Here is a 26,155-nt window from a genome sequence, read left to right as displayed (position 1 = left end):
TTTGTGAAATGTCCTGGTTTTTGGCCTTAAAGTTCTGGTCACCCTAACAAGGTGTAAACCAATTTTTTTGTTTTGCCTGCATCATCACCATGGTACCTGTGTGATCGACCTCGGATGGTTCAAACAGAGAGCTGTCTCTGCCCTGCCAGCATTTGAACTTGTTGCAGATCTTTGCAGCATGTGCACAACCCATTCAGTTATCTTTCTAGGTTAATTGTCAGTGTGATTGGTTGGATCCTCCTTGCACCTCAGAAAAGCCCCTCTGGGTGCGTAACTGAGGACTTTTCCCGGGCAGGTCAGCTGCACTGGGTCCCAGCCTCATCTGGTCTGGGGCCGAATTACCAGCACCTCTGAGAGTTGGGTGACCAAGAGCCCCGAATTTGCTAGGACACTCCGATTTTTAGGTTGAGTGCTTTTCCGGCATGTAGGTATCTTTTAACCACGCCCCCGGCATGTAGGGGCTTTTAACCACGCCCCCTGCACGCCCATCACTTTCACTCGTTCATAGGCTTGCATTTCAAAAATACTTTATCATTGGTAAATGCTTTACGTTTGTCCCTCCTTGGGGTAGTTTTGTTACTGCCTTGGCTGTCAACCTGTTGAAGTAAGCCTCAGCAAGGCATACTAGTGCAAGGGGTTCACCTTTCTCTGCACAAAGTCCTCAGACCATGTAGGAAGAAGTTGGCACAGGAACTGAAATAAAAGACAAAGTTTATTAACCTCATGAGGTGGTACTACAGTTCAAACAGCACCCTTAGGTAATGTCTGAAGTAGCACACTGAACTGAGAGAGCATGGTCCTTTTATACCCACGCAGGGGCTAAAAGGAGGTGGTACAATTATAGAAGCAAGACTTCTATACATATAAGGCCATGTGGACAATGCAGAGTCGACAGGTAGGAGGAGCTAACAATTTTCAAGGACTAACAGCTGCAGACCTTACTGAGCATGTGCGAAAGTGGGAGATGCTAAATATAACTTGTCACTAGGCAGATTTCAAGAGTAGTTAACAGAAAGGTAGGACAGACCACATGGTGAGCACATGGCAGCATGTGGCAGAGAAAATGGCTGCCATGAATACAAAATGGATTCCGCTAAATGTTCACAATAGTTACTAAATACAAGATGTCTTCTGCTAATGCTTAATCTAATCGCTGCTAAACTACAACAAACCCTATTACATGGATAATTGCACTTTTGCCGATACGTTTGACTACGAGCAAACTTCTTTTTCCTGTTGTGTCTCTCCTTTGTGCCCGAGGCGCTTTTAATCAGCTAGCTTATGTCAACTGTTTTACTTTTCAGTTTCCATTTAGGTGGCATGACAAGTCCAGTTAGGAATTTACAACTCTAATTGCTCTAACTAGCGCAATCCCAAGGCACATTGCATTACAAATGCTTGTTCTTGAAGCGTCCACAGGACCAGTTGCAACTTGACCTGGACTGAGCTTGCTAGAGTCAAGTTTAGCCCCTAAGTGCTGTCCTAGAGGTCCTGGGACCCTTGGCTGTGTTTAGCTGGACATCCCCAACAATTTCTAAAAAGCTTGGCCATAGAAATTAAAGTTTTGGACTTCCAGTCCTTTGGGGACCCAGACCAACCACACAAATCTTCAACTTCAAAGATAACTTTATTTCAGCCAAATAAGCCATAAAAGCACACATAGACATAAAAAATCACAATACATAATTAAAACAATTATATAAAACATTTAAAAAATTCTGACTTCATCAAGTGATAAAAGAGCTAAGTAAAACAGTATATATAAAATGCTTAAAAAATAATACATCATGTGAAGTTAACACTTCGTCTTATGGATTCTCCACAAAGCGACCAAAAATTTGGCCTCAGAAACAGCAAATATGAGAGTAGAATCCGGCCTCAAAATACGTAGGGCCATACAGTGCTTACGCACACCCAAACATCTGCAGATGGTAGCCAATCAAACACTACGTGGATGAGCGTATACCGGACTGACAAAGAAAACATGGACAATGCTCTCCACTGAGCAGGTGCAGGCTGGACAGACGTCGAGAGACCCAATAGCCCACCTTGCTGTAAAGGATCTCAGCGAGAGGATCCATATTCGAAATTGAAAGTATAACTTCTGGTCAATAGTTGACGGTCACCAGGTCCCAGAGCAGCTCATACTTAATGACAGGCTTAAAATCAACAAAATCATTAAAGAGCCTGGCAGAAGCAGCCTGCCTGAGGTCGGTCGCCGCTACGGTTTTCCAAATGAGTGACTTAAATATATTCTTGGGCAGGAAAGGGGATGAGGGAGGGTGTTCCCAAAGATCTATTAGTCCAAGGGCGTTGAGTAAGTTCCTAATGTGCAGGAGCCAGGGTACTTTGTGGAAGTGATCAGCCATCATAAGATCTTGTAATGCTAATGCATAGTGAGCTACCTCTGGCATAGTCCAGAGCCACCTCCAAAACAACAGAGGGTGTAACCTTGCTTTCTCTGTCAGACATCTCAAGCCCAAGTCATAGCAGAGCAGATGCGAGGGGTACTAGGAGGACAAGAAGTAAGTTTATGGATACATTTTTTCTCCACACTAGTGGGCAAATTGACATTCAAAAAAGCCCACAGCCTTGGCCTCATAAATACGAAGGGCTGGAAGAATTTGTCTTGAGTGAGAAGAGCAACATTTTTGTGAAGGGCACTGTAACTTGCCTGAGCTTCAGTGCTGCTGCATCTAGGTGAGGTTTTCAAGACGTGTTTTTGTGGTGTGTAGTGCCCAAATAGGGGAAGGAGTCAACCATCTCCAGAGGGCTCTCCTCATAACAAGCGGTTCTTGAATGGTCTGTGTGGATTGAAGGACATCAGCTTAGTTTTATTTGTGTTGATCTCCAGACCCTGAGCGAGGCAGAACTCCCCATACCGAAAGAAAAGCTTCTGTAACCCACTCCGGGGTCTTAGAGATCAGCAAGGTGTTGTCCACAAATAAAAGAATGGGAAATTTGGAACCAGCCTAGGGCTGGGCATCAGCATCCACCAATGATAGAAAAGAGACAATATTGTTAATGAATAATGAAAACAGTGTAGGGGCCAAAACACAGCCCTTATGTACACCTCGAAGTACAGGAATTTTCACAGTCAGATTCCCCTGACTCCCCCATCTAATCTGTGCAAAGTTATCCTCATGGAGACATCTGACCAAGGACAATAAATTTGGTGGCATTTTCATTTTGTGCAGAACCTGCCAAAGAGTGGAGCATAGAACCAAATCAAAAGCAGATTTAAGATCTACAAATACAACATACAGAGAACCCTTGCCAATAGTTGTAGTGCACCAGTATATCGAAAGAAAGAATAACGCCTGGTCGTTGGTAGAGACTTTTGACCGAAAACCTGCTTGAACGGGGCTAAGGATGTCCTCGTCAGTCATCCAGTCCTGCAACTTGGCCAAGAGGCATCTGGTGAAGACTTTTTGAATGCAGTCTATTTGAGTGATAGGTCTGTAATTACTGGGGAGTGACCTATATCCTTTTTTGTATATAGAAAAAAACAACTCAGCTTTTCCACAAATTGGGAATATCTGCCCCTGCAGCAATAGAATTAGCAAGTAGTAAGATATAGTGAGCCCATAAATGGATGTCAGATAGGACATCGGGTGGTACACTGTTTGGCCCTGCAGCACTTCCACGACGAACAGCTGTAAGAGATGCAATAATATCAGAAAGAGCAAATACTGGTGGAGAAGATAAACAGAATGGGGACTGTATGGAGGCATTAAGATTTGTGTCAAACTTCTGAATGAAGGTCGGAAAAATGATTGTCCCAACAGGCACGAGTAACATTATTTGCAGGTTCCATAGGAGCATAGCACCGTTGCAAGCTAAAAGCTGCCAGAACAATAAAGAGTCTTTCTCCAGGCAAGCATCATTTAAGGCTTTCCAACTTAGAAAGCCCCAATTCCACTTGGCATGAATAACAGTCGCTTTGTAAGCATTCCTGGCTAATGAGACTTTGGAAGGGTCTCTGAGAACAAGAGAACAGTGTGCTTTCCTGTACTCTTTGTTAAACCATGGATTGCTTTTACGAACAGTACGCCCTGTTGGTTTAGCTGGGACGACAAAATGCCCTGCGATTCGTTAAAAAAAGTCCTCATGAAGGCTAATCGCTTCTACAAAAGGAGTAGGTCCTCCATCTAAAAGGCCTGTCAAAGCAGCCGTAACATTAGCAGAGAGGGTTGACAGAAAATCCGTGCGACTTGACCATTTTTCACCACTTCAAGTGACGCATGTCAGACGTAACTGTAACCTCCCTGGTACAAAACCATGGCCCAGGAGCTGAAGGAATGGACTTGCAGACTGGCACTTGCAGTCCCTCAGGCTGTCCTCATGGGTGTCCACACAAATCAATATAACCCTGGCGAGACCACAGCGGGTGAATATTTTAAGTTGAGCCTACTCAGAGCTTTTTATCTCTCAAAAAACATGTTCAGTGGCAAGTCCGTCTGACTTTGGTGTGACCTTCCTGAATACAGCCTGAAGCTTTATCCAGCTGGAGAAGCCAGAACAAAAAATCCTGACCACATGAAGGTGCAAAAGGTGTCCGGCCCACTAGTGGACGTCTCTGGTCGTGTAACTTGGACTTTCACTGCTCTGAGGGTTTCTAACCAAAGCCAACAGCTTCAGAGGGACTTCATTCTTGTTTTATGAATTAGAGCATGATTTTTACTGCGTTGAGTGTTTTACTTTTTAAATGTTTTGATCTCTAACTGTATTGTACGTTTTCACTAAGTTACATATGTTTGCATTGAGCCAGAGCTTCCAGGGCTGAGCTCAGGTTTAATTTATTGAATTATTTGCCTGGACCTCACTGGTTAGTGACTTTGCTACTTCTGGTGAGCTTCCATCCACTATAATTCACTTTCTTACATAGGTGTGCAGCTGGCTTGGTTTTTCTCCAGGTTCCGGAGCAGGCGATGATTAGCATCAGGCTCTCTGGTGGGTAACTAAATGTTATCAGTGGTGTACCTTGGCCGTGGCTGCTATTAGGTAATTGGAGCTTTTACTCCGGAGTGGTGGTCGAAGCTTAGTTAGGAGAAAATCAGGATTTTGAACTCTGACACCTAATGCTTTGTTTAAATGAGACTGGTCAGACAGTTAGAGTTGTCTCTCGACCACACCTAAAAAATACATAAAGTATAAATTTATCTACAGCCATGACTAGCACTAGTACCTATCCAGCTGATGAGCTACTATCGACCGTGGCTCTTGGCACAACCGCGGCCATAACACCATCAGATTGAAGACTAATACGTGCAAGCTGGATTCCACATTTATGTGGCTGGGTTATGGAAAAAGGTCCCTATATACATCAGGACTGCTCAATGGTGCTCCAATTTGGGAAATAGCTTAAATAAGACGCACCTTCTTAATGAGCACTACATCAAAACAAATTAAGAGTTCAGCTCCATTCTCAGAACCCAGCTTCTGCTCCAGTAACTGCCAGACTGGGTTTTCGCTGTTGACCCTGTACAGTGCTTTGCTGCCTTTGACTAGGTTTGTGCTATACAGTTACTGCATATTTACATACATGTATTTATATATACATAGGTGGGCCTTATCACTGTCCCTTTTCAGCTCTAATTCACATTTTTGTTTCCATCCACCACAGCCTGCTGCATGGGGCACTTGCTCAACCCACTTTATCCATTGACTCTCTTGCACTTTAAGGGCATTGTTTCTTATCACATATGTCCAACTTAAAAGAAGTGCTAAATATACCTTCCTGCCAGAAAGCATCCACACAGTTCTATAAAAATTAGATGCAGTGGTTATTTTTTTTTTTTTAATTCTTATTGCAAGCATATGCCTGCCACGATTAGAGGGTTTGCATGTTTTTTGTAATTTTTTCTTGTTTTTATTATTGTTCTGCTGTAATAAAACTGAAAAATAACAAAAGACTAGTTTGTCAAAGCTAGACCTATTGCTTTTAGAAATACCCTTTCTTAGTTCATACAATGTTTGATGACCATTATGTGTTTTTTATATCTTTTACAAATCAATGTAACTTGTCAAGATGGGTTTCAAACCATGTTTACTAAACAGTTTGTTGGGTTTTGAAAGTACAGTTTTTTTCTGCTAAAGCATACCTTAATTTTAGATTTGTATGTCTTGGCCGATGTCTTGGACTCTGTTTCATTTTGACTCCAAAGTAGCTTGTAACTTTGTATGGATTTGTGATTTGTGTTTTATAGTTGGGTCTGTCAGGGCATGTGCTTGGACCACATAAAGTGCGTGCTTGGTTTAATTTGTAATTTCTGACCAACAGCATTTATGAACATTAATATTAAGTATAAAAGCATTCATGAGATGACTAGGTGCTTGTGTAGTGTAGTCAAGTTCCATTGTTTGCAAAGGATTATCCGGTGTTCGCTAACATTAAAGGTCAAACACAGCTGAGGTGCATGCACACTGGACGTTTCTTTATAACTCAAATATGGCGGAATGCTAATACACCAAGCAAACAAAGAGCACCAAATGGAACGTAGCACTTCATGCCTGCTCTTTAATTTAGCGTTTTTAAATAGTTTTTTTATCAGTGTAATTTTCCCAAGGAGATTTCGCTGTGTCTTGAAGCAGTCACTGGATTAGTCACTGGTTTAGGAATCCCTATATCGTGTTTGCTCCATTCTGAACCAAATTTAAAATGTTTTCATCCAAGTTTGTTGCTGATTGGTCGAGGATGGCAGCATTATCAAAAGAGCTCAAATGAGATTTGCCACCGCCGACTGGAGTATCAATCCTAACTGCAATCTTGGTGAATATATAGTATATATATTTTTGTTTCACTAAAAATTCCGTTAAGAGTTAGCTATGGTTCAGAAAACATAAACAACTATGAAAATCTACTGGCTCTTGTGTAAAAGGACACGCTATAACTCAACATGATAATATCTTGCTGTTGGTAGGTCACTTGCCTTTGGCAAAGTGTGTACTGAGCTTGGTGGCATGAACTTACAAATGGATGGTATTGGGGCCCTTTCTCTGTGCTAAAGCAGAATCCCTCAGAGGTATCCCTCTCCAAACGTTGTAGCCCATTCATTCATATAACCTTGGTTTGGGACAACTTGTTTGACTCCAGCCCAATGAAAGTTGAGAAACTACCTTGACTTTCAATTTTAGCTAGAATGGGGGCTCAATTTTAATAAGATCCCTCCATCCACCATTCCTCACCCCTTCTTGCTGGGCCCAGAGCAGTATTTGGTTGAGTCAGAACATCTTGCTATCCTGTAGGTGGAAAATGTATCTTCAAGGAGCAGTAACCATCTTTCTTTGACAGTCTCAGGGTGGTTGAGTTTATTATTACGTTTCATATACCTTTTACAGTAAATAGTATCAGAAACACTGCCATCATGACAAAATGCAAAATTGGACAATGTGGAAAGAAAAAGAGAAGCAGTAGCACAGAAGCCACTTAATATGATTGTACCAGTCTTCCACCATAAGTTAAGGAAAGACACCGTGGTAATTGTAGAATCAAACAGGAATATGCTAATATCAGATCAAAATGTAAACGCCTTAATGAGCAACAAACTAAACATTATAGTAACTAATGTAACAAAGTTCTCACATTTTACATAACAAATGGATGCCTTATGAAATAAGATCCTGGAGTGGTTGAAAAACAAAATTAAGCCACGGTAATCTGCTTCCAGGATTTGATAATTTGAAGACGAGCCAGCATTCCATCATGGGGCTATCATGACTTTGTTAAGAATGAATGTTGAATCAGGATATGTTCATCCTTAAATCAAAATCTTTAACAATGTTTATAGAGGTGTAAAAATATCTAAATTAAAGGGCACAGTGTAATTCTGTAATCAACTCCTATTGATAGACCGGGCAACTTTTTGGTGTGTCTCCCCTGTCTTTTTGCCTTCTGACCTCCTGTTGTTATGGTGTACTGGACTCTGTTTTTGCTGGTTTATTGGCTCTGCACATTTTACCACTGCTAATCAGTGCTAAAATGCAAGTGCTCCCTATATAAATTGTACTGTTGATTGGTTTATCCATGATTGGCATCTCTGATTTACTGGTAAGTCCCTAGTAAAGTGCAAAAATGCACTAGAGGTGCCCAATGCCTGTAAACCAAATGCTACTAGTGGGCCTCCAGCACTGGTTGCACCACCCACATGAGTAGCCCTGTAAACACGGTTCAGACCGGCCACTGCAGTGTATGTGTGTGCAGTTTTAAACTGCCAATTCGACCTGGCAAGTGTATCCACTTGCCAGACCTAAATCTTCCCTTTTACTACATGTAAGGCACCCCTAAGGTAGGCCCTAGTTAGCTCCATGGGTAGGTTGCAGTGTATGTTAAAGGTGGGACATGTACTGATGTGTGTTACTTGTCCTAACAATGAAATACTGCCAAGTTCATTTTTCACTGTTGCAAGGCCTATCTCGCCCATAGGTTAACATGAGGACTGCCTTTAAATAACTTTAAAGTGCAGCTTTCCTTTGATAGCAGATAGAAATATGGAGTTTAGGGTCTCTGGACTCACAATTTAACAATACATATTTTAGTGAAGTTGGTTTTTAGATTGTTAGTTTGAATATGCCCCTTTTAGAAAGTAGGCATTTTCTTGCTTAAACCATTCTGTGACTCTCTGTCTGTCTGTGGATTCCCCGTCTGGGTCAGTTTGACAGTTGGGCTATTGTGAATTCCCTCTATACAGTGACACAAAGGGAGCTGGGGTATAGCCTGCATATCCTGATGAGCCATCTGAACTAGAGTTTAGGGAGGAGTGGTCACTCACACCTGAAAGGGCTGTGCCTGCCCTCACACAATGCAGTCTTCAACCCCCTGGTGTGTGTCTGGGGCCTGGCCTGGACAAGGAAGGATCTTACAAGCACTTGAGACTTTGCTTTGGAGCTTGCCAACTTCAAAGGCAGAAAGGGGTATAAGTATTGGACCCAAAATCCCAGACTGGTAGAACCTTTCTGGAATCAAGAGGAACCTCTGCCAAGGAGAAGAGCTGGAGGAGTAGTACTGTCCGTTGGCTGTGTTGCTTTGCTGGATTGGCCTGCAGTTGCTGCTTCTGCCTTAAAAGAGAGCCAAGGGTGAACCTTGCTGTGTATCCTGCTTGAGAAAGTTCTCCAAGGGCTTGGAGTAGAGCTTGCCTCCTGTTGGAAGTCTTGGGGATATCAAAGACTTCAGTTTCAACTTCTACAGCACTGGGAACTGAGTGTTTTATGCTGTTCAAGGAGAAAAACCACTGCAACGCTGTCCATGACGCCGCTGGCCTGCACCGTGACCTTTCAATGCTGCACTGCCCCGCTGTGCACCACGACCCTGGTCTCACCGACCCAGTCATTGAACGACTTCACCGAGCCGCTGCTCTCACTGCGACCTGTGGTCCCGCACTGTGGGCGCCCGATGACACCGCTCCTGCTGACACCGGCGCCGCTGCCTGCACTGTGGCCTGTGGACACTGCCTGTGAGGAGCACGAAGCACCGTCCTGTCCTGTACCACAGCCCGGTCCACCGACGCCAGCACCATCGACTCTAGTGTCGTCAACAGACGTCTCTGCGACCCACCTCCGACTTGGGCCTCTTGACGACAGTGCTTCAGCATTGACGACGACGCTGCCTACATCCTGACCTGGTGACACCGCATGTCACACCTCCCCACTACACACCGCAGCCCTGGTCTCACTGACGCTGCTGGACGCTGTCACCGAGCTGCTGCCTGCACAGTGACCTGTGGGCACCGCACGTCGCATTGTCCAGCTTCGCACCACAGCCCTGACGCTATCCACGCCAGCGCGCCAGACTTCATCAGCCCGGAGTTCGATCCACAATGTGTGTGACTTCAAGGGCCTGATGACCCCCGCACCGACTCTGGAATCGACACAGCGACACCGCTCTCTGGAGCTCACCGTGAGGATCACAACGCCCTGCAGTTCCAAAAGCACTGTTTGCGGGTCTTCCCAGCACCGTAGCTGGCCTGCGACAGTGCAGCCAGCCTGAACTGTTGGTTTTGTTGATCACACACCGTGATAGCCCCAGTTGGAGCTATCAACTTCAATTAACTGTATTTTTAAGTTACATCTTGTAAAATTCATATGTTTATTACTGTATGTCGGATTTTTATCCTTTTGGTCTTGTTTTACACAGATAAATATTGGCTATTTTGTCTAAAAACTGGGGTGGTGTGCTTTTGTAGTGTTTTCACTTATTACTGTGTGTTATGCGCAAATGCTTAACACATTGCTTCTGAGATAAGCCTGACTGCTCGTGCCAATCTACCAAGGGGGCGAGCAGGGGTTATCTGAGCGGGTACCTCCCTTATCCTGACTAGGATGAGGGTCCCTACTTGGACAGGGTGCAAACCGACTGTCAACTAGAGACCCCATTTCTAACATATTGTATTGGCATTCAAATAGTATTCTACATAAACATATTTAGTGAAAATAGTGCATACAATGCAGTGCTCTGTGATACGTGAAAGAACAGATTTTTTTGGGGGAAAAAAGGGATGCATAATATTTGTAGTTAAGAATCCATTTATTTTTATGGTATTCCAAAAACAGTTCTTCACAGTCCCAAGTTGTGTTTTTGATGTTTTGACCCGGGGAGACAATGTCAGTGGATCTCATCAGGACGTAGTAGCCACCTCACTAGGTACAACTTGTACCTAACTGAAAAGTGCAGTGAAAGCCGTAGGTAGTACTCAATATCTCTGGTTAAGCTAGCTCTCCTGGTAATCTTGTTATATTGTTACAAGTCAACAAGCCTACACACATTCAGGAAATCTAATGCTATAGAACCAGCAGCAGGCCAGTCGGAGCGGGCCTGCTTGAGGTATGAAGTCACAAAGCCATGGTTTGCTTTTGTTGGTCTGACTTTTTTTCCTATGCCTTTGGCAAAGTGGTGTTGTGTTGATGCTCTAATTAGCTGATTAAGAGGGTTGAGGCGTCGGATTGGGAATGTCTGAGCCTTCATAAGACATAGGCCCTGATTTAGAGTTTGGCGGCTGGGGTTATTCCATCACAAACGCAATGAATATCCCATCCGCCGTATTTATGAAAGAAATGTAATCAAAATGCTCTTTTGTGGGACTGGTACTCATTTTAGCAAATTATCAAGGTTTGGGTGCAAGGTTACCACCCAATTATACCTCCTAGCAAATGATATGGCAATATGTAATGGATGAGAAGAATTATACTGTGGTCTTGAACACTCTTCCCACCCACCTGCGCCAGACCAAAGACCTCCTTACCTTCAGGAAACTTCTCAAGACCTGGGTGCCCAAGCAGTAGCAGCACCCCCCCCTTCTACCCCCTCCCCTCTTCAGCGCCTTGAGACCCTCATGGGTGAGTAGTGCGTTTTACAAACTCCTGATTGATTGATTGAGCAACCAGCACCAGTCCTAAATCGACCTTGAAAGACTACCAGACTCATCTTTCTCCTAATAAAATTATTACAGAATCTTTGGAAGATAATGAATCAAATAGATAGGTGATACATAGGTGGTAGTGTATTAATCTACCCTGATAAGGAAGGAAGTCCATTTCTTTATTCGGTGATAATACTGTACTTGGTGCTGTGTGCCATACTTCAGATGAAGAGCAACAGCACAGTGGTTTAATATTACTGTGAATATTGTACATGGTGAGTGTTAGATATGGCACTCACTCACATTGTGTAACTTGGATTTGTTTCATGTTTTGTGCCAACTTAATAAAAATGCAATTGTCTTTTACACAGTAATGCAACCAACGTGCTATTGAAGAGGTTGGTCAGACAAATTACTCAGCATAGGAGTTTTGAGGAGAACGTACATACAATAAACTTGGAACATTTTGTGGGCAGTAATTTGAGATGTGCACCAGAAGTTGCCAATGTGATTCCTCTGTTAGACAATTTAGATTACGTTTTTTACATTCTCTTTGGCATCCCGTTAGCTTCTCTAGAAGTTGATATCAAATTCCCAAAGATAAGATGAGTTGAAGATATTTTTTATATGTCAATTGACATCTTGCACATAGTTTTTAATATGTCTGAATTTTGAATATGCAAGGCTGAAGTACCTGAAAATTATCTTTGTGAAGTATAACATTCCAACATGCATTGAAACACATGCACCTATGATGAAAGTTAAGATAAATCAGATCTGTTATTTAAATGTTTTTATATCTAAATATCATCATTCATTTTATGAGTGTGTAGTTTACATTTTGATAGTATAGTATTTGCACATGTAGTAAAGCGCTTGCTCCTTTGCTCCAGTGTATGCCTAATGAAATTTGTTATGTAGGATGTAAATTGTTTCAATTTTTAGTTAATATTTGAATGTAAATATTGCCAGGTGTTTTAAAATCACATGTGTCTGTTTTACGTTCAAGTAAATATAAGATAAAATAATTGAAGGTTCATAGCCTTGTTAATTATGTCCATCAGGAATGCTGCATTTCTAAAGTTTCCTGTGGTGATTTCTGGCACTAACCATGGCAAACAGTAGACAGATTGAGTGTATCTTCTTCAGTGAATTCCACCCCACGCTGGGGCCAAAGATCACATACCAGGTAAGAAGATCCTGAACATAAACAAGTGCATTTTTATAGATATAGAATGAGGTAAGAGAGATAGAAAGATACATCTAGAGAACAGAACAAGGAGCATGGCGATAGAGGAAGGAGCAAAAATTCAAAGAGGAAAGATGAAATTCAATAAGGTGAACAGAGATAATTGCAGACTGAGTGAACATATTCAAGGTTGGGCTTATGCCTGTCTGTCTCTAGCTCCCGGTCTCCTTTTTTTTTTACCTTTTACTTTCCCCAAATCCAGAAGAGGTTACACCGAGCATGGACTGAGGCAAACATAGAGATGGATTTGGTCAAGCCTAGTGATATGTGAGAGAGTGAATATGAACACGGGATCAGACAACCATGAGGAAGGGCTGTGTTAACCCAAAGGTGGAATGCACTAAAAGGCTTAAAGGTGGTACAGCACATAATACTTACTCGATTTGAGGCCTGCTTTCGTAGACATTGCAATTCTCACACATCCCTACATTTAGTTCAAAATCACATTCTGAAGACAGGATGCATATTAATTCAGACATTCGTGCCTCTTTTTCTTTGTGTAGTCTACTGAACGTCGTTCTCCATTGCAGGTCCCAGAGGAGTACATATCTCGGGAGCTCTTCGACACAGTCCAAGTCTATATCATCACCAAGCCTGAGCTTCAGAACAAGCTGATCACAGTGTAAGTACTACAGCTGGTGTAGTGGTAGTAGGCATGATACAGTCCTCCACAAGAGATGTAACCTGATAGCTAAGTAAGAGTGGTCTGAAAGACTTCCTGTCCCATGGAAAGTGTTTAGATTTATGCTTGTAATTTGCACTTTGTGCAATTTGATTATGAGGAATACGTCATAAAATATCTTGAGGACCTTTTATGCTATTGCGTTTTTTCTTGGGGGGGGGGGGTGTTGAATGACCATCAGCAAAGCAGAGTTTCTTTACCTAAAAATGCTTTTGAGATGCATTTGCCTTTTGGCTCCTGGAGGTTTACATCACGTTAGATGCTTCTAGTGTACCACACCAGTTTACCATCATATGAGGAGATGTTAAGGCATGATCAGAGGCTAGCTTTATGCATGAATCAGTTCAGTACTACAAGGAAATGCCTCTTTTTTGCACAATGCCCCCAAGGTTTTGGACTGATGCTTCTAGGTTTTCGACTCTGAGAGTGCACTGAGGCCTGCTAACCAGACCTCAGTGCAAATATTGTGACCGTTCAAAGTGTAATTTTTGATTGGCTTATACCCAATTGGCCTAGCTTAACTAACTTCTAAGACCCTAGTATATGGTATCAGGGGTATCCAGGTCCTGTAGGTTAAGTTGTTCCTCATGGTTGCAGCATTTATTTTGCCACCCTGAGTGTAACAACGTAAAGCATGTTTCCCAGCCTGCCACTGCAAACTGGGAAAGCAGGTTTAACCTGCTAACACAACTTCGTTGTTTAAACTTATTTCACAGCTTATACCTCCCTTTTTTATATGCGTAACTCACCCCTACAACATGCCTGTCGAGTTCTAAGGCAGGCTGCAGTATATTAAAAGGTAGGACTTGTATATTTATGTGTTTTAACAATAAAACCCCAAAATTGTCGTTTTTACTTTGGACAGGCCAGTAGCCACATTTACCAGCACAGAGTTACATGCTGACAACTCAGCAGTTCTAATAGTACTTCTGGATATCAAAAGTATTGTTCCATTAAACGAGACTTGATGCCCAAATTAAATTTAATATAGTTTTTAATAAAAGCACCTTGTAGAAAACTGCCACTCTGTTGCCCAAATTTTCCACTGGTCATTCACAGATAATTGCCACAAGACAGCCTTCTGCCTTCCTGGGAAGAGGTGTGAACAACTCCCAAGAAATGAAACAACAGAGGCCTGCCTCTGGAATTGGTGTCACCTGTCCCTGGCAGGAAGCTACACAGGGTGTGATCCCAAAAGGCGACCTTCAAATGGCGAAGTCTCCTTTCAAGGGAAAATGTTGGAAACACCCAAGATGGGCTGCTTTTTTCCGGGTACACAAGTTGGTGTTGGGACAGAGAAGGGAATATGGTTGCTAAACTGGTTTTGTCGTGGGCATGTAGCCCTCGGGTAGCCACACCTATAGGGTGGGCTAACAAGCTCCAAACACCGAGAGAGGGGTCCTGCCATTTTGGGAGTGGGCATGATGTTGCACTCCGAGACAGCTAGATGTCACACTTCTCAGTAAGTCGTCATCGGGAAAGAAGGGATCTTTTACCCCATTGGGTAGTGACTGCTGTATCCCCGAGGGCACTTTCTGGGCATGAATAAGACACCCCTTGCACCCTGACTTCTTATCCCATCTGCACTCGGGAAAGGACTATAGAAGGACTGCCCTGCTGCTCGCCGGACCTGGCAAGAGAGGCTGCACCGATTGCTGGATGCACCTGCTGCTCCTTGGGCTAGCAAAGAAACGACAATGCCTGTAGTGTTTGGCTGATGGAAAAGTCATCCCCGAGCCCGCAACAAAAGCGATGAACTCCAAGAGTCAGTTGGCTGCATTCCTTTTACAGCTTCAGGGCCACAAAAGCTGAAGTAGCCTACTTTGCAAGTCAGTAGCCACAATCACTTGACCGCCGACGTGCAACCTGGGATACTGAGCCCCAACACTCAAAAGTTGCATCCGAGTCCACCTGACCTGGGACAGTTGTCGAAGTGCAGTTGGTCCCCTATGAAGTACACTAGCCTCTTCCAAAGGGAGCCGCTGGTTTTGCTGTGACCAGAGACCAGTGGCAACTGGACATTTGCTGGACCAACTATGACTTCGTGGGACACTATCCCTTGTGTCCAAAGTCACCACACCAAGACTGTGGACTGAGGAGTAGCCCCAGGAATCCTCCATGGCTGTACAGCATCCTCAGCATGTTCAGCGTCCTGTATCCTTTGCATCAGGACCACGCCATTGAAATCTATAGTGGTCCAACCGTAGAGCCTGGACTTGGACTTGAGGTTGCTTTAGTGGCAAGGTAACTGTCCTAAAACTCCTTACTGGCCCCCTTGACATGCTCCCTGCTGAAGTACCTGAAAAACAACCCTTAAAAAAACTTTACAAGGCTTCCAAACTGTGGTAGTTACCAATGCTTGTTTGAATTTTGAGTGAAAAGCTGTGATATACGGTTTACGTACAAATCTGTATCTCCAGAACCCTCCAGTCATTCTTGTTGATTTTGGTGTCTAAAAAGTCATACAAATAAGATCTATATTTATAAATTAGTGTCAGATTCCTTTTGTGTTGTGTGACTTGCTTATTTTGTTATTTTAGTACTGTTTTCTTCTAATAGTTGTTTGTTCAGCTTCCAAACAAAAAGACAAACAAACAGGATGGATCTTGTGCATATAATGCAGTCTACAGTTCATTGCGGGTTTAGAACACCACCATTTGCAACAAAGGGTCTCCACTAATTACAATTAGCTAGATACAGAGTAGCACATTTATAAATAACTATTACAAAGGCAGGAACGTTGCCTAGTGCTCTACTGTTGTTTTGGTACTTTTAAATGCTTTACATATATTCCTTTGTTTAAGCCTGACTGCTCAATTCCACAGCTAAGGATTAGCAAATACGCCTGACTGGATTCAAGTCAGTATCATGAGTGTTTTACATGGTAAGGTCACACAACCACACCATATAATACACCACTTTTCTCACAAAGGTCATTTCCTAGTGCATAGTGTTTTCGTCACATGATGTAGATCAGTGATTCTCAAAGTGCGACCTAGGGGCCACATGAGGCCTTCCTGTCCCTTACATGCGGGCCCCCGGCCAACAGCAATGGGCTGCTTTTTATTCGACTCAGCACTAACATTAAAGAAATGTTAACTAAACAAGCCAGTGTTTACTTTCAGGTTAATTGAAGTTAAAAAAAAGAATGTAACTAAGTTGTCCTACACCACTTAACTTCAGGGATACTTTAATTTTTGAAAGCATTTTGCAGGAAAAGTGTAAAAATATGATAATGTCTTTTAAGAACTTAAAACATATTTCATTAACATGCCGAACCATTTCACATTAGTAAATAAGATTATATCAGTTCATGGAGAAGTTAAAAAAAAAAAAAAAAGTGATCTTTTTAATATGAATTTGGAAACATTCATTCTTCCCCCATCCTGGCAATAAAGTCAATAGTGAATTAAAGGGAAATCAGTTGTTATGTGACCCTTTGAGTGCCCTGGGTTCCTATTACACATGAACAACATTATAGTTTATTAAATCAAACAGGAGAAGATTTTGTACAGCGCCCATCATGAAGTCCTGTTTCTCGTCTTATATGTGATAGTAGAGGGAAAGTGGAATAAAACAATTGCCTAGGATCATGAAATTGGGAAAGTGGAGAAGTCGGGTTTGATCCTAGGTTTTCTGGTTTCACATTATGCAATTCAGCCATTATATATATATATATATATATATATATATATATATATATATATATATATATATATATATATATATATATATATCAAACCAAAACCCTTTCAGGGATAGAGTGACGCATAAATTATGCAAAAAACAAAGGAGAACTCTGGGAAGTTCCCAATTTTAGGTGGAGAGCTGCTCTAGTAAGGAGCACCCTGCAACACCAGCGACACTCTAGATTTGCTCACCTCAAATGTCTGCTTATCTAGCAAAGTCTTTAAGCATAGGATTAGCACAGTGCTATCCTCGCCGAGCTAGATAGTGACAAAGTCTTTTGCCATTTGTACAGCAAAATCATTAAGCATAGGATTGACATAGTGTCATCCTTGCCGAGCTGTAAAATGACAAAAGCCATTTACCACTCCAGGCACAGTATTACAGCTTTGGACTGGTCAAATACCATCCAAGCCAACCTGGAATGAGTAAAGCAACCCCTGACACGTGTTTCGCTCTCATTAGAGCTCTTCAGAGGAGTATAGCTTTGTCCAGACACAAGGGAGCACCCAGTATAAGTCAAACCAAAACCCTTTCAGGGATAGAGTGACGCATAAATTATGCAAAAAACAAAGGAGAACTCTGGGAAGTTCCCAATTTTAGGTGGAGAGCTGCTCTAGTAAGGAGCACCCTGCAACACCAGCGACACTCTAGATTTGCTCACCTCAAATGTCTGCTTATCTAGCAAAGTCTTTAAGCATAGGATTAGCACAGTGCTATCCTCGCCGAGCTAGATAGTGACAAAGTCTTTTGCCATTTGTACAGCAAAATCTTTAAGCATAGGATTGACATAGTGTCATCCTTGCCGAGCTGTAAAATGACAAAAGCCATTTACCACTCCAGGCACAGTATTACAGCTTTGGACTGGTCAAATACCATCCAAGCCAACCTGGAATGAGTAAAGCAACCCCTGACACGTGTTTCGCTCTCATTAGAGCTCTTCAGAGGAGTATAGCTTTGTCCAGACACAAGGGAGCACCCAGTATAAGTCAAACCAAAACCCTTTCAGGGATAGAGTGACGCATAAATTATGCAAAAAACAAAGGAGAACTCTGGGAAGTTCCCAATTTTAGGTGGAGAGCTGCTCTAGTAAGGAGCACCCTGCAACACCAGCGACACTCTAGATTTGCTCACCTCAAATGTCTGCTTATCTAGCAAAGTCTTTAAGCATAGGATTAGCACAGTGCTATCCTCGCCGAGCTAGATAGTGACAAAGTCTTTTGCCATTTGTACAGCAAAATCTTTAAGCATAGGATTGACATAGTGTCATCCTTGCCGAGCTGTAAAATGACAAAAGCCATTTACCACTCCAGGCACAGTATTACAGCTTTGGACTGGTCAAATACCATCCAAGCCAACCTGGAATGAGTAAAGCAACCCCTGACACGTGTTTCGCTCTCATTAGAGCTCTTCAGAGGAGTATAGCTTTGTCCAGACACAAGGGAGCACCCAGTATAAGTCAAACCAAAACCCTTTCAGGGATAGAGTGACGCATAAATTATGCAAAAAACAAAGGAGAACTCTGGGAAGTTCCCAATTTTAGGTGGAGAGCTGCTCTAGAGTCCCAGAGTTCTCCTTTGTTTTTTGCATATATATATATATATATATATATATATATTCTTTGCTTCCCCCTAAACCCACCTTACCTCCAACACACCCTGGAACCACCTCCCCACCCAACCACGAAGTCGTTATCTTGGAGAAATACAAATTATGTAACTTTCTTACACCTGTTGATTCCTAGCTGGGCTTTACTGTGTCTGCTCCCAGTCCCTTAGCTCTGCAGGCCCACACATACTAAATACCATTCCATTGACCTAATCTTCATCTGTGGCCTCGCCATCAAATAACTTTACCTTTCCAGTTTGTTGTTCTGACCACTTCATTCTCTGGTTCGAAATGTCAAAAACATGAAATGAGATGGCTAAATCTATAGGCTGTTATCTAAAGTCATCACAGATGCCTTCCAGAAAGATTTTATTCCTCTGTACAGCGCAATCATCCATCATAGAGGCATTACTTAATAAAAGCTTAACTAACTGTGCTCCAGTATTAAATAAGCTTCCTGCTTTTGAAAAGAACATTCATAAAACATCCCCATCACCTTAACAATTGAATCAAAAATGAACTTGCTGAATTTAAGTGATTATGTGGTTTCCCTAATAAGGATGGAGGAAATTGGGATCTTCAGTAGACAGACTTGTTGTCCAATAAAAGAAAGAGGCCAAAAGACAGCTATGTAAGAGAGCTTACTATATTCACAAAATCGAACCTACTGTAAACAACATTGCCTATTGTTACAGTCTCTTGCATGCTAATAAAACTTATCTGCTCATTCCCCCATCACCGTTTTGAAAAGATCATTGTGGTTTCTTTTTTGAAGAAATACACTTTCTCAAACGACTCCACACACACTGTTTGACTCCCTCACTGGGATTCATCCCCAGTGAGATTCACCTTTCTTCTTCCTGCATCCCTGAGATATTTTAAGCCATCAAGGACTTCAGTCATTCCCCCTCCCCAACAGAAATCTGTAGTGCTAGGATTTTCACCAAGATTTCAGATTTGATGGTCCATTGTACTATTGACATAACCGAGGAAGCTTTGGAAGGGGGCGTAGTTCCATTGGACTTCAAGTAGACCAATGTCAAACCTCATCTCAAAAATCATCTTGTACCATGATTCTCAAGGCTATTAACAACTAATCTGCAATCTCCCATCCGTTACCAGGATAATGGAAAAATAACTGTAAAATAAATGTAGGACTTGATAGAGAGCAACTGCTTAGTGAACAAGAACAAATCTAGATTCTGACCCAAACATGGAAACAAGTTGGTGTCAATTTTCAAAAGAATATATTCTAGAAAGTATAAATAAAGGCCAGCCTGCTTCACATATGAACAGCATTCAACATGATCAAACAGAACATTTTACTTTGTCATGTTTACGGTTGGGTTAACATCTCAGATATAGCTGTGGACTGCCTTGACTCCTTCCTTTAAAACACTCTCAAAAACTAATTATTTTTCTACCTGTTTTGCCAGTCCACTGCAGACCTAAAGATCCCCACCGGGGCTCATTACTTCCTGAGCACTTTTCAGCACCTACCTGTGGATATTTTCAGACACTCAGTCCTTTCTTCCAACTGTACACACACAACAACCAAATAGCTACTTGTTTAGGAACTGGGTTAGCTCTGTTTTCTAAAATGTTGTCTCTCCACCTTCAGATCCAAACTCCCCTTGCCTCAGTTCAGTTCAGTTGCAAAAAGAGCATATAATGTATGGAATGCTGAACAATTTCAAAGCTTCATCCCCAGTCACTGATGTGGCCCTAAATCCATCGTTTTTGTGCTCGCCATTCCAGTTTGGACCCAGTCATATGCAATCAGTCTTGACCCTTCTCCCCCGTCGGAACAGTCCAGCCTGAACTGCAGAAAACAGGGATCCGGTCACCAGTTTCGGGGTATGACCCCTCATCAGCAAGGCTAGCTAGAATCCTGTGGCATAGCGAGCACAGGACCCACGTCTGGGCATAGCCTTCCCACTTAGGGCGGCAAATGCAAAAAAAACGGATGATAGAAGGAATGCTGAACAATGTCAAACATTCACCCCTAGTCACAGATGTGGGCCTAAATCTGTTGCTTTTTTGTGTGACGCACCATTCCAGTTCGGCCCAGCCTTATGCAAATCAGTCATGACCGTGCTCCTCATGGGATCAGTCCAACCCAAACTGCCAGGTCAGGTACTCCCTGGACTGGAAAACAAGCATCCTGGGACTGGTTTCGGAGTATCACCCCCCCATCGTCCAGGCTAGCTTGAATTCAGTGGCATAATGAGCGCGAGACCCACTTCAATTTGGGGCGGGATTAGTCACAACTTAAACAGACTTGAACGGAATGAATGCAGACGTAATTCTCTTGGGCATATCTTATCAACATTTACTTTATTTAAATTGGCCTTATGGTCTAGGAGCAGCCTCTACCCCAGCAGATAGTGTTTATGACCTTCATGCTGTATTTGATTACTCAGCCAGCTGTGCAAAACAAATAAATTACATTGTGAAGCACTATGATGACCAACCTAATCTGTCCAAAATATTTAGCGGTTTTCGGTACCTATGCCGCTCTCATTCCGACCACACTTTTTCCAAGCCAGTATTATGCTGTGCCTCTTAAATGGGTCTCCCATCTTTTCTGTGTCAAAGCTTCAGCAACCAAAACAAAGTACCCTGATGGGTATGTAGCCTCCATCCTCTCGAACATGCTCAGCCAGCCTTAAAGAAGCTAGACTGGTTTCCAGTGGATACATCAAGTTCAAAACTCTTTGGGTCACTCCACAACTCTTGACTAACCAGACACCATAAGAGTATCCAAATGCACACCAGGACGTCATCTTCGGTCTTCAAATGCCTACATGCTTCCATTTTTAAAATGATTTGAAAACACATTGTTAGTTTTTCATTGCAAGAGTCTGTGCTCTGGAAGTAGAGCAAACTTGCTACAATTCCAGAGTAAATTTAAGACTTATTTTCTTTCTGTCATTTGGTAAATTTTCTTGTGGCCACTACACTGCTTTTAATCTTTTCCCTCCTGTCTCCACATTGCACCGTCTTCATCAATACAGCCCTTACATTCCTGTCACTTAATTACACCCATTCCATAACCACACCCTACTGCCTCCATCCCAACCCTCCCTTCCTTGCTCTTCAACACTTTTAACAGTTCCCTGCTGTGCATGTAGCAGTTTACAGTTGTTCATTAAGTAATAAATAATTAGATGCTCTGTAGGAAAGAGTATCTGCTAATTGAGTTCATTGGTGCACCCTTTTGTCTCCCAATAGAACTGCCATGGAGAAGAAGTTGATTGGTTGTCCCGTATGCATTGAACACAAGAAGTACAGCCGTAATGCTCTGCTCTTCAATCTGGGTTTTGTTTGTGATGCTACAGCTAAGACCTGTCATCTGGAGCCACTAGTGAAGAAGTTGGCTGGCTATCTAACAACCCTTGAGGTCTGTTCCTGTGTATCTTGTCAGTCTGTTGTTGTTGTTAGGTTTATGTATTTGTTTGTACAATGCACATTACCCAAACCCGTTTGCTTGCTAATGCTGAATATTAGGGCAAGTGTGCCCTGGCCAGGGCCCAGAGGGAAGAGTAACTTGCAGTTTCAGTTACAGTTAGATTGGTGAGGATGGTTTGTTTAGCAAAACAGTTGCACACAGGGATAAAGAGAAAGAAACAGAAGTGGCTTGCATGGGAAAAGTAAATTGCATTTATAGCAGTTGTTGTTAGAGGCCATGTTAGTGCCAGTATTGGAAACAATGTGTTTTTAATTTGCACCTCAAGAGTATGAGGGATGGAGCATGGAAGGTGTGTGAGAGAAGGTGTCCTCAGCGGTGGGATGCCACAACTGCAGATCTCATATCACTCCTAATCTTGTTTTTAGGTTGATCGTAAGCGTACAATTTCTTATGTACTTTTAAGTATACTTCTTCTGTGGGCTTCCAGCTAATAGTTATTTCATTTGTTTCTGCATCATTTCTGTGTGGGAGCAGGGACCAACTACTTTATAATTAAGCATTGTCCTGTTTATCTGGTCTGTGGGGGACTTGTTTTTTTACTTTGCTTCCTGTCTCGGGAAGCTTCCCTTTTCATTTGCAGAGCGTTCTTGCTCTGAACTTAGCTGTAAACAAGGCTATAAATCAGGTTGTTATCATGGTCACATTAGGTCTTTGTGGGCTCTCTACACCCTCTCTCAGTTGCCTGGCTCCCGCCATTCTTGGCTTGGATTTTCTTTTCCAAGTGTGCCTGCATTAGTGCACCTCAGTTCACACACTCCAAGCCCTCAGCCGTGGCAGTAACTCCACACATGCTGTCTGTCAAATCACCTTAGTTCTTGCAGTCAGTACACTCTGCTGCTCCAGTACTGGGACCTCGGGCGCAGCTCCATCAGTGTAACTCATTTCACACACTCCAAGCCCCTCAGCCGTGCCTGTGCCACGAACCCCGCACACACTGTCTGTCCGAGCACCTCAGTTCTTACAGTCACTACACTCTGCTGTTCCAGTACTGGGACCTCTGGTTATTTCTTTCCTTGTTTCATTCCTCTCTTTTTTCTTCATCAGGCTTTCATTCTTCAACTATTTTTTCTCTTCCCTTCATTCTTTCTTTGTCTTTTTTATTTGCTCTTTCTTTTGACTTGGTGTGCGTCCTATCACTTTTTTTTTTTTTTAAAGATCTTCCTTCCTTACTTTCACTGGTGTTTTTCTTATCTGTCAATTCACATTTTACTATAAATCTCTCTTTTTCTCATCTATATGTGGAAGCCACAAGGTACTTGATGGGACCCGAAGTGTCAAAGTGGTTTTCCAATTCTGTGTCTATGGGAAATGTGTCAATACACACATGCACTGGTTCTTTCGCTGTTTGTTTCTCTCACCATCTCTCTTTTTTTCTCTAATGTTTATTTTTTCCTTCTTTTCACACTTCTTTCATTATTTTTCCTCTTTATCTCGCATTTGCTAGCTTTCTTCCCTTTTATCCTACGTTTTCTCTATTTCTTCTCTTAGTTGTGATTTAATTTTCTCATTCTTTCTTTCCCTTCTTTCTGTTTTTTTTTGGGGGGGCCCCTCCTCCTTCTTCCTTTTGTCTGTTGTATTCCTTTCGCTTCTCTTTTTCTGCCCCATCCGCTTTCTCTCCTGAGGCCTAGTTTTCAATGGACAATAGGTGCAATGGCACCAGGGCCCAGAGACCTCACTCAACTCTAATTACTGCTGTATTTTCCTACCAAAATCCCAGTGAACAATTTTCCTTTCTTACTCCATGGCCCATGACACCGTTACTATGCCACTTGTCCTCTCCATCTTTACTCCTGACTCCCTATTTCCTTTCACCCTCCGTCCATCCCAAATTATATTTTTGTCATGATGTTTTGAACATTACACTCTAATGCCAAAAGTTTATTTCTGATAAAAGTTCATATGATAATTGTATATGTTTTAAGATAGAGGGAGACGGCAAATTGAACTGCTTTAGTTAAATGCTGGGCCACTGGAATTATATTGCAGGAAAAGACGAAATTATGAGGCATTGTTGACCAATTTATGTGGCAAGAGAAGTCCAGTTATGAATTTACAATGCCAATAGCTCTAACTCAAGAAAATGCGAGACCTATTGCATTGCAAATGCTTGTCTGGTGTTGGTGTGACTAGACTATTGCAGTAGTGTAAATAATGAGAAAGTATCTGTTACTACTCGTCCTGTTTCTGAACTGGTGCTGAGTTCAGCTTCTCAAATGATTCCCAAGTTTCTTAGTTTAGTTTTGATGAAAACCATATAGTAACAGAAATGTAAGCGAGAGTTGTATTAAGAGATCGTTTGTTTGAGGAGCTGTTGTTGGCCCAAGGCAAGAAGTTTGGGTTTTGAGCCACATGGGCTGAGGCTGTTGTGGCACATCCAATTTTTTTATGGCATAAGGGGCCTTTGGACATGGCCACTAATGTGCTGCACTTCCCTGACTCCATAAGATAGATTTTGGTGTAATCAGCAGAGGAGAAGTGGAGGTGATGGCCATGAGGGTTTATATGTACAACCCGAATACGGAACAGGGCAAGCTCTGTGGCACCACACAATTAACTTTGCTGTTTGTTGAAGAGAGAGTAGCAGGACTTTTTGGCTGCAGTCGGACAGGAAGGATGTGAACTATTTGTTCACTTGCTCCGTGACATGAGTCACTTTACAGTACCCCTTGCGGAAGTATTGTGTGGTATACAAAGTTAAATGCCTCCAACAAATCAAGGAGGATGAGCATTCTCATGTAATTCTGGGCTGCTATTTCTAGAATGTTTTCCCAGGTTGTAGGCTGTGCGGACTATCCTGTGTTTAGGTGGGAATCCTGTTTGGCGACAGTATTGGAGTCAGTTGTTTTCTACATTGGTTTGCAGTTGGGCTTTTACTACCTTTTTGGAAATTTTGTTGATACTGAGAGTGGAACATCCCTAATTCCTAGTCTCAACATAATTTTATCATAAAGAGATCAGTTAATTATCCAGAGAAGATCATATATCAAGCTAAATGTTATCACTCAAGCAGTAGAAAAATCTAAATTTAAAGGATCAATTGGTTCTGAGCCGGCAAGTCTACATAGAAAAACGAAAATGCTGGGAATCGCAAGACTATGCAAAAAAGACCAAATAGATAAAACACAAATATCCTTGTTTATGTTGCTGACCACAATAATGATAAAAAAATTATTTCATTCTGGTCCCTTGTGTCAGCTTTAATATTGAAACTATTTTTAGATTGTGCAATTTCATTAAAAAGCCCCACAAATGTAGCCTAAATGTATCCTTCATTAGTCTGATTCTTGTTTACACAGTAAGAATGTAGAGCAGGTGAAGAGTAAGTTGATGCAACTCTGTGCATTAAGTTAAATTATGAGTGTGTTATAAGAAGCAAGTTGTTATATTTATGAGGACTTAGCAAAGGCTAAATAAATAACACTTATATATTGAAAATATAGGTGAATGTTTTCCAGTCTGAATTGTGTTGAGGTTGAAGTTATTTTCTCCAATTCTAGCATAACATTCATTACCGCAGTTTGTTATAACCTAAGTGTTCCATTCCTTAATCAAAAATCTGGATGGGAATAAAGATCTTTGTGGATTTAAACGGGAAGATTAAAACGAATAATATTTGTTTTAGGTAAACTAAGCTTTAGTTTACATGCAGCTATCTGATCCTTCTCAGTGTGAAAATGTCTAAGGTATCTTGCATGGAACATATAATTACTTTTTCTTAAGCCATTTGATCTCACTGTCTTTCATCCAAAGCGGCTCTCCATTCCACAGTGATCAAATCCTTCTGCCAGGATGTTTTCTGCCTTTTATAAAGCAACACTTGATCCCTCTGTGTGTTTTTTCTCTCACGTACCTCCCTCCTCCAACTATTACTGACTCAATGATTGCTCCTCATCCATCCAGAAAACTCACATATACAATAGGCACTATTGCTCAGGGAATCAATCACTGATGTTTTTATTAGGTGACTGCCTATATAATGGACACTCCCATTCTCTCTCTGTCTCTTCTGACACTCGCTGGATCATCTTTTTGAGACTTCTCTTCACAACCTTGCTCCGTGGTATATCTGGTTAATTGGTTAGCTCTTGTGCTTGCTGTCAGCA

The 26,155-nt window shown here is 42.1% G+C and overlaps 1 protein-coding gene across 2 annotated transcripts in view; it reads left to right on the top strand.

Annotated features, from left to right (window-relative positions):
- Window positions 1–26,155, top strand: part of NPRL2 (NPR2 like, GATOR1 complex subunit) — a 100,531-nt gene that overhangs the window by 20,719 nt on the left and 53,657 nt on the right. For both annotated transcript variants that reach the window (XM_069206755.1, XM_069206756.1), the window contains exons 2-4: window positions 12,419–12,543; window positions 13,134–13,225; window positions 21,815–21,983. In XM_069206755.1, the coding sequence (XP_069062856.1) occupies window positions 12,466–12,543; window positions 13,134–13,225; window positions 21,815–21,983 (339 nt within the window). In that variant the 5' untranslated portion in view covers window positions 12,419–12,465. The remainder of the gene's footprint in view (window positions 1–12,418; window positions 12,544–13,133; window positions 13,226–21,814; window positions 21,984–26,155) is intronic.

The sequence above is a fragment of the Pleurodeles waltl genome, chromosome 9 (genome assembly GCF_031143425.1).
Source record: "Pleurodeles waltl isolate 20211129_DDA chromosome 9, aPleWal1.hap1.20221129, whole genome shotgun sequence".
NCBI classification, from domain to species: Eukaryota; Metazoa; Chordata; class Amphibia; order Caudata; family Salamandridae; genus Pleurodeles; species Pleurodeles waltl.
Note: the sequence above shows the minus strand (reverse complement) of the source record. Positions and strands in the feature narration are given on the sequence as shown.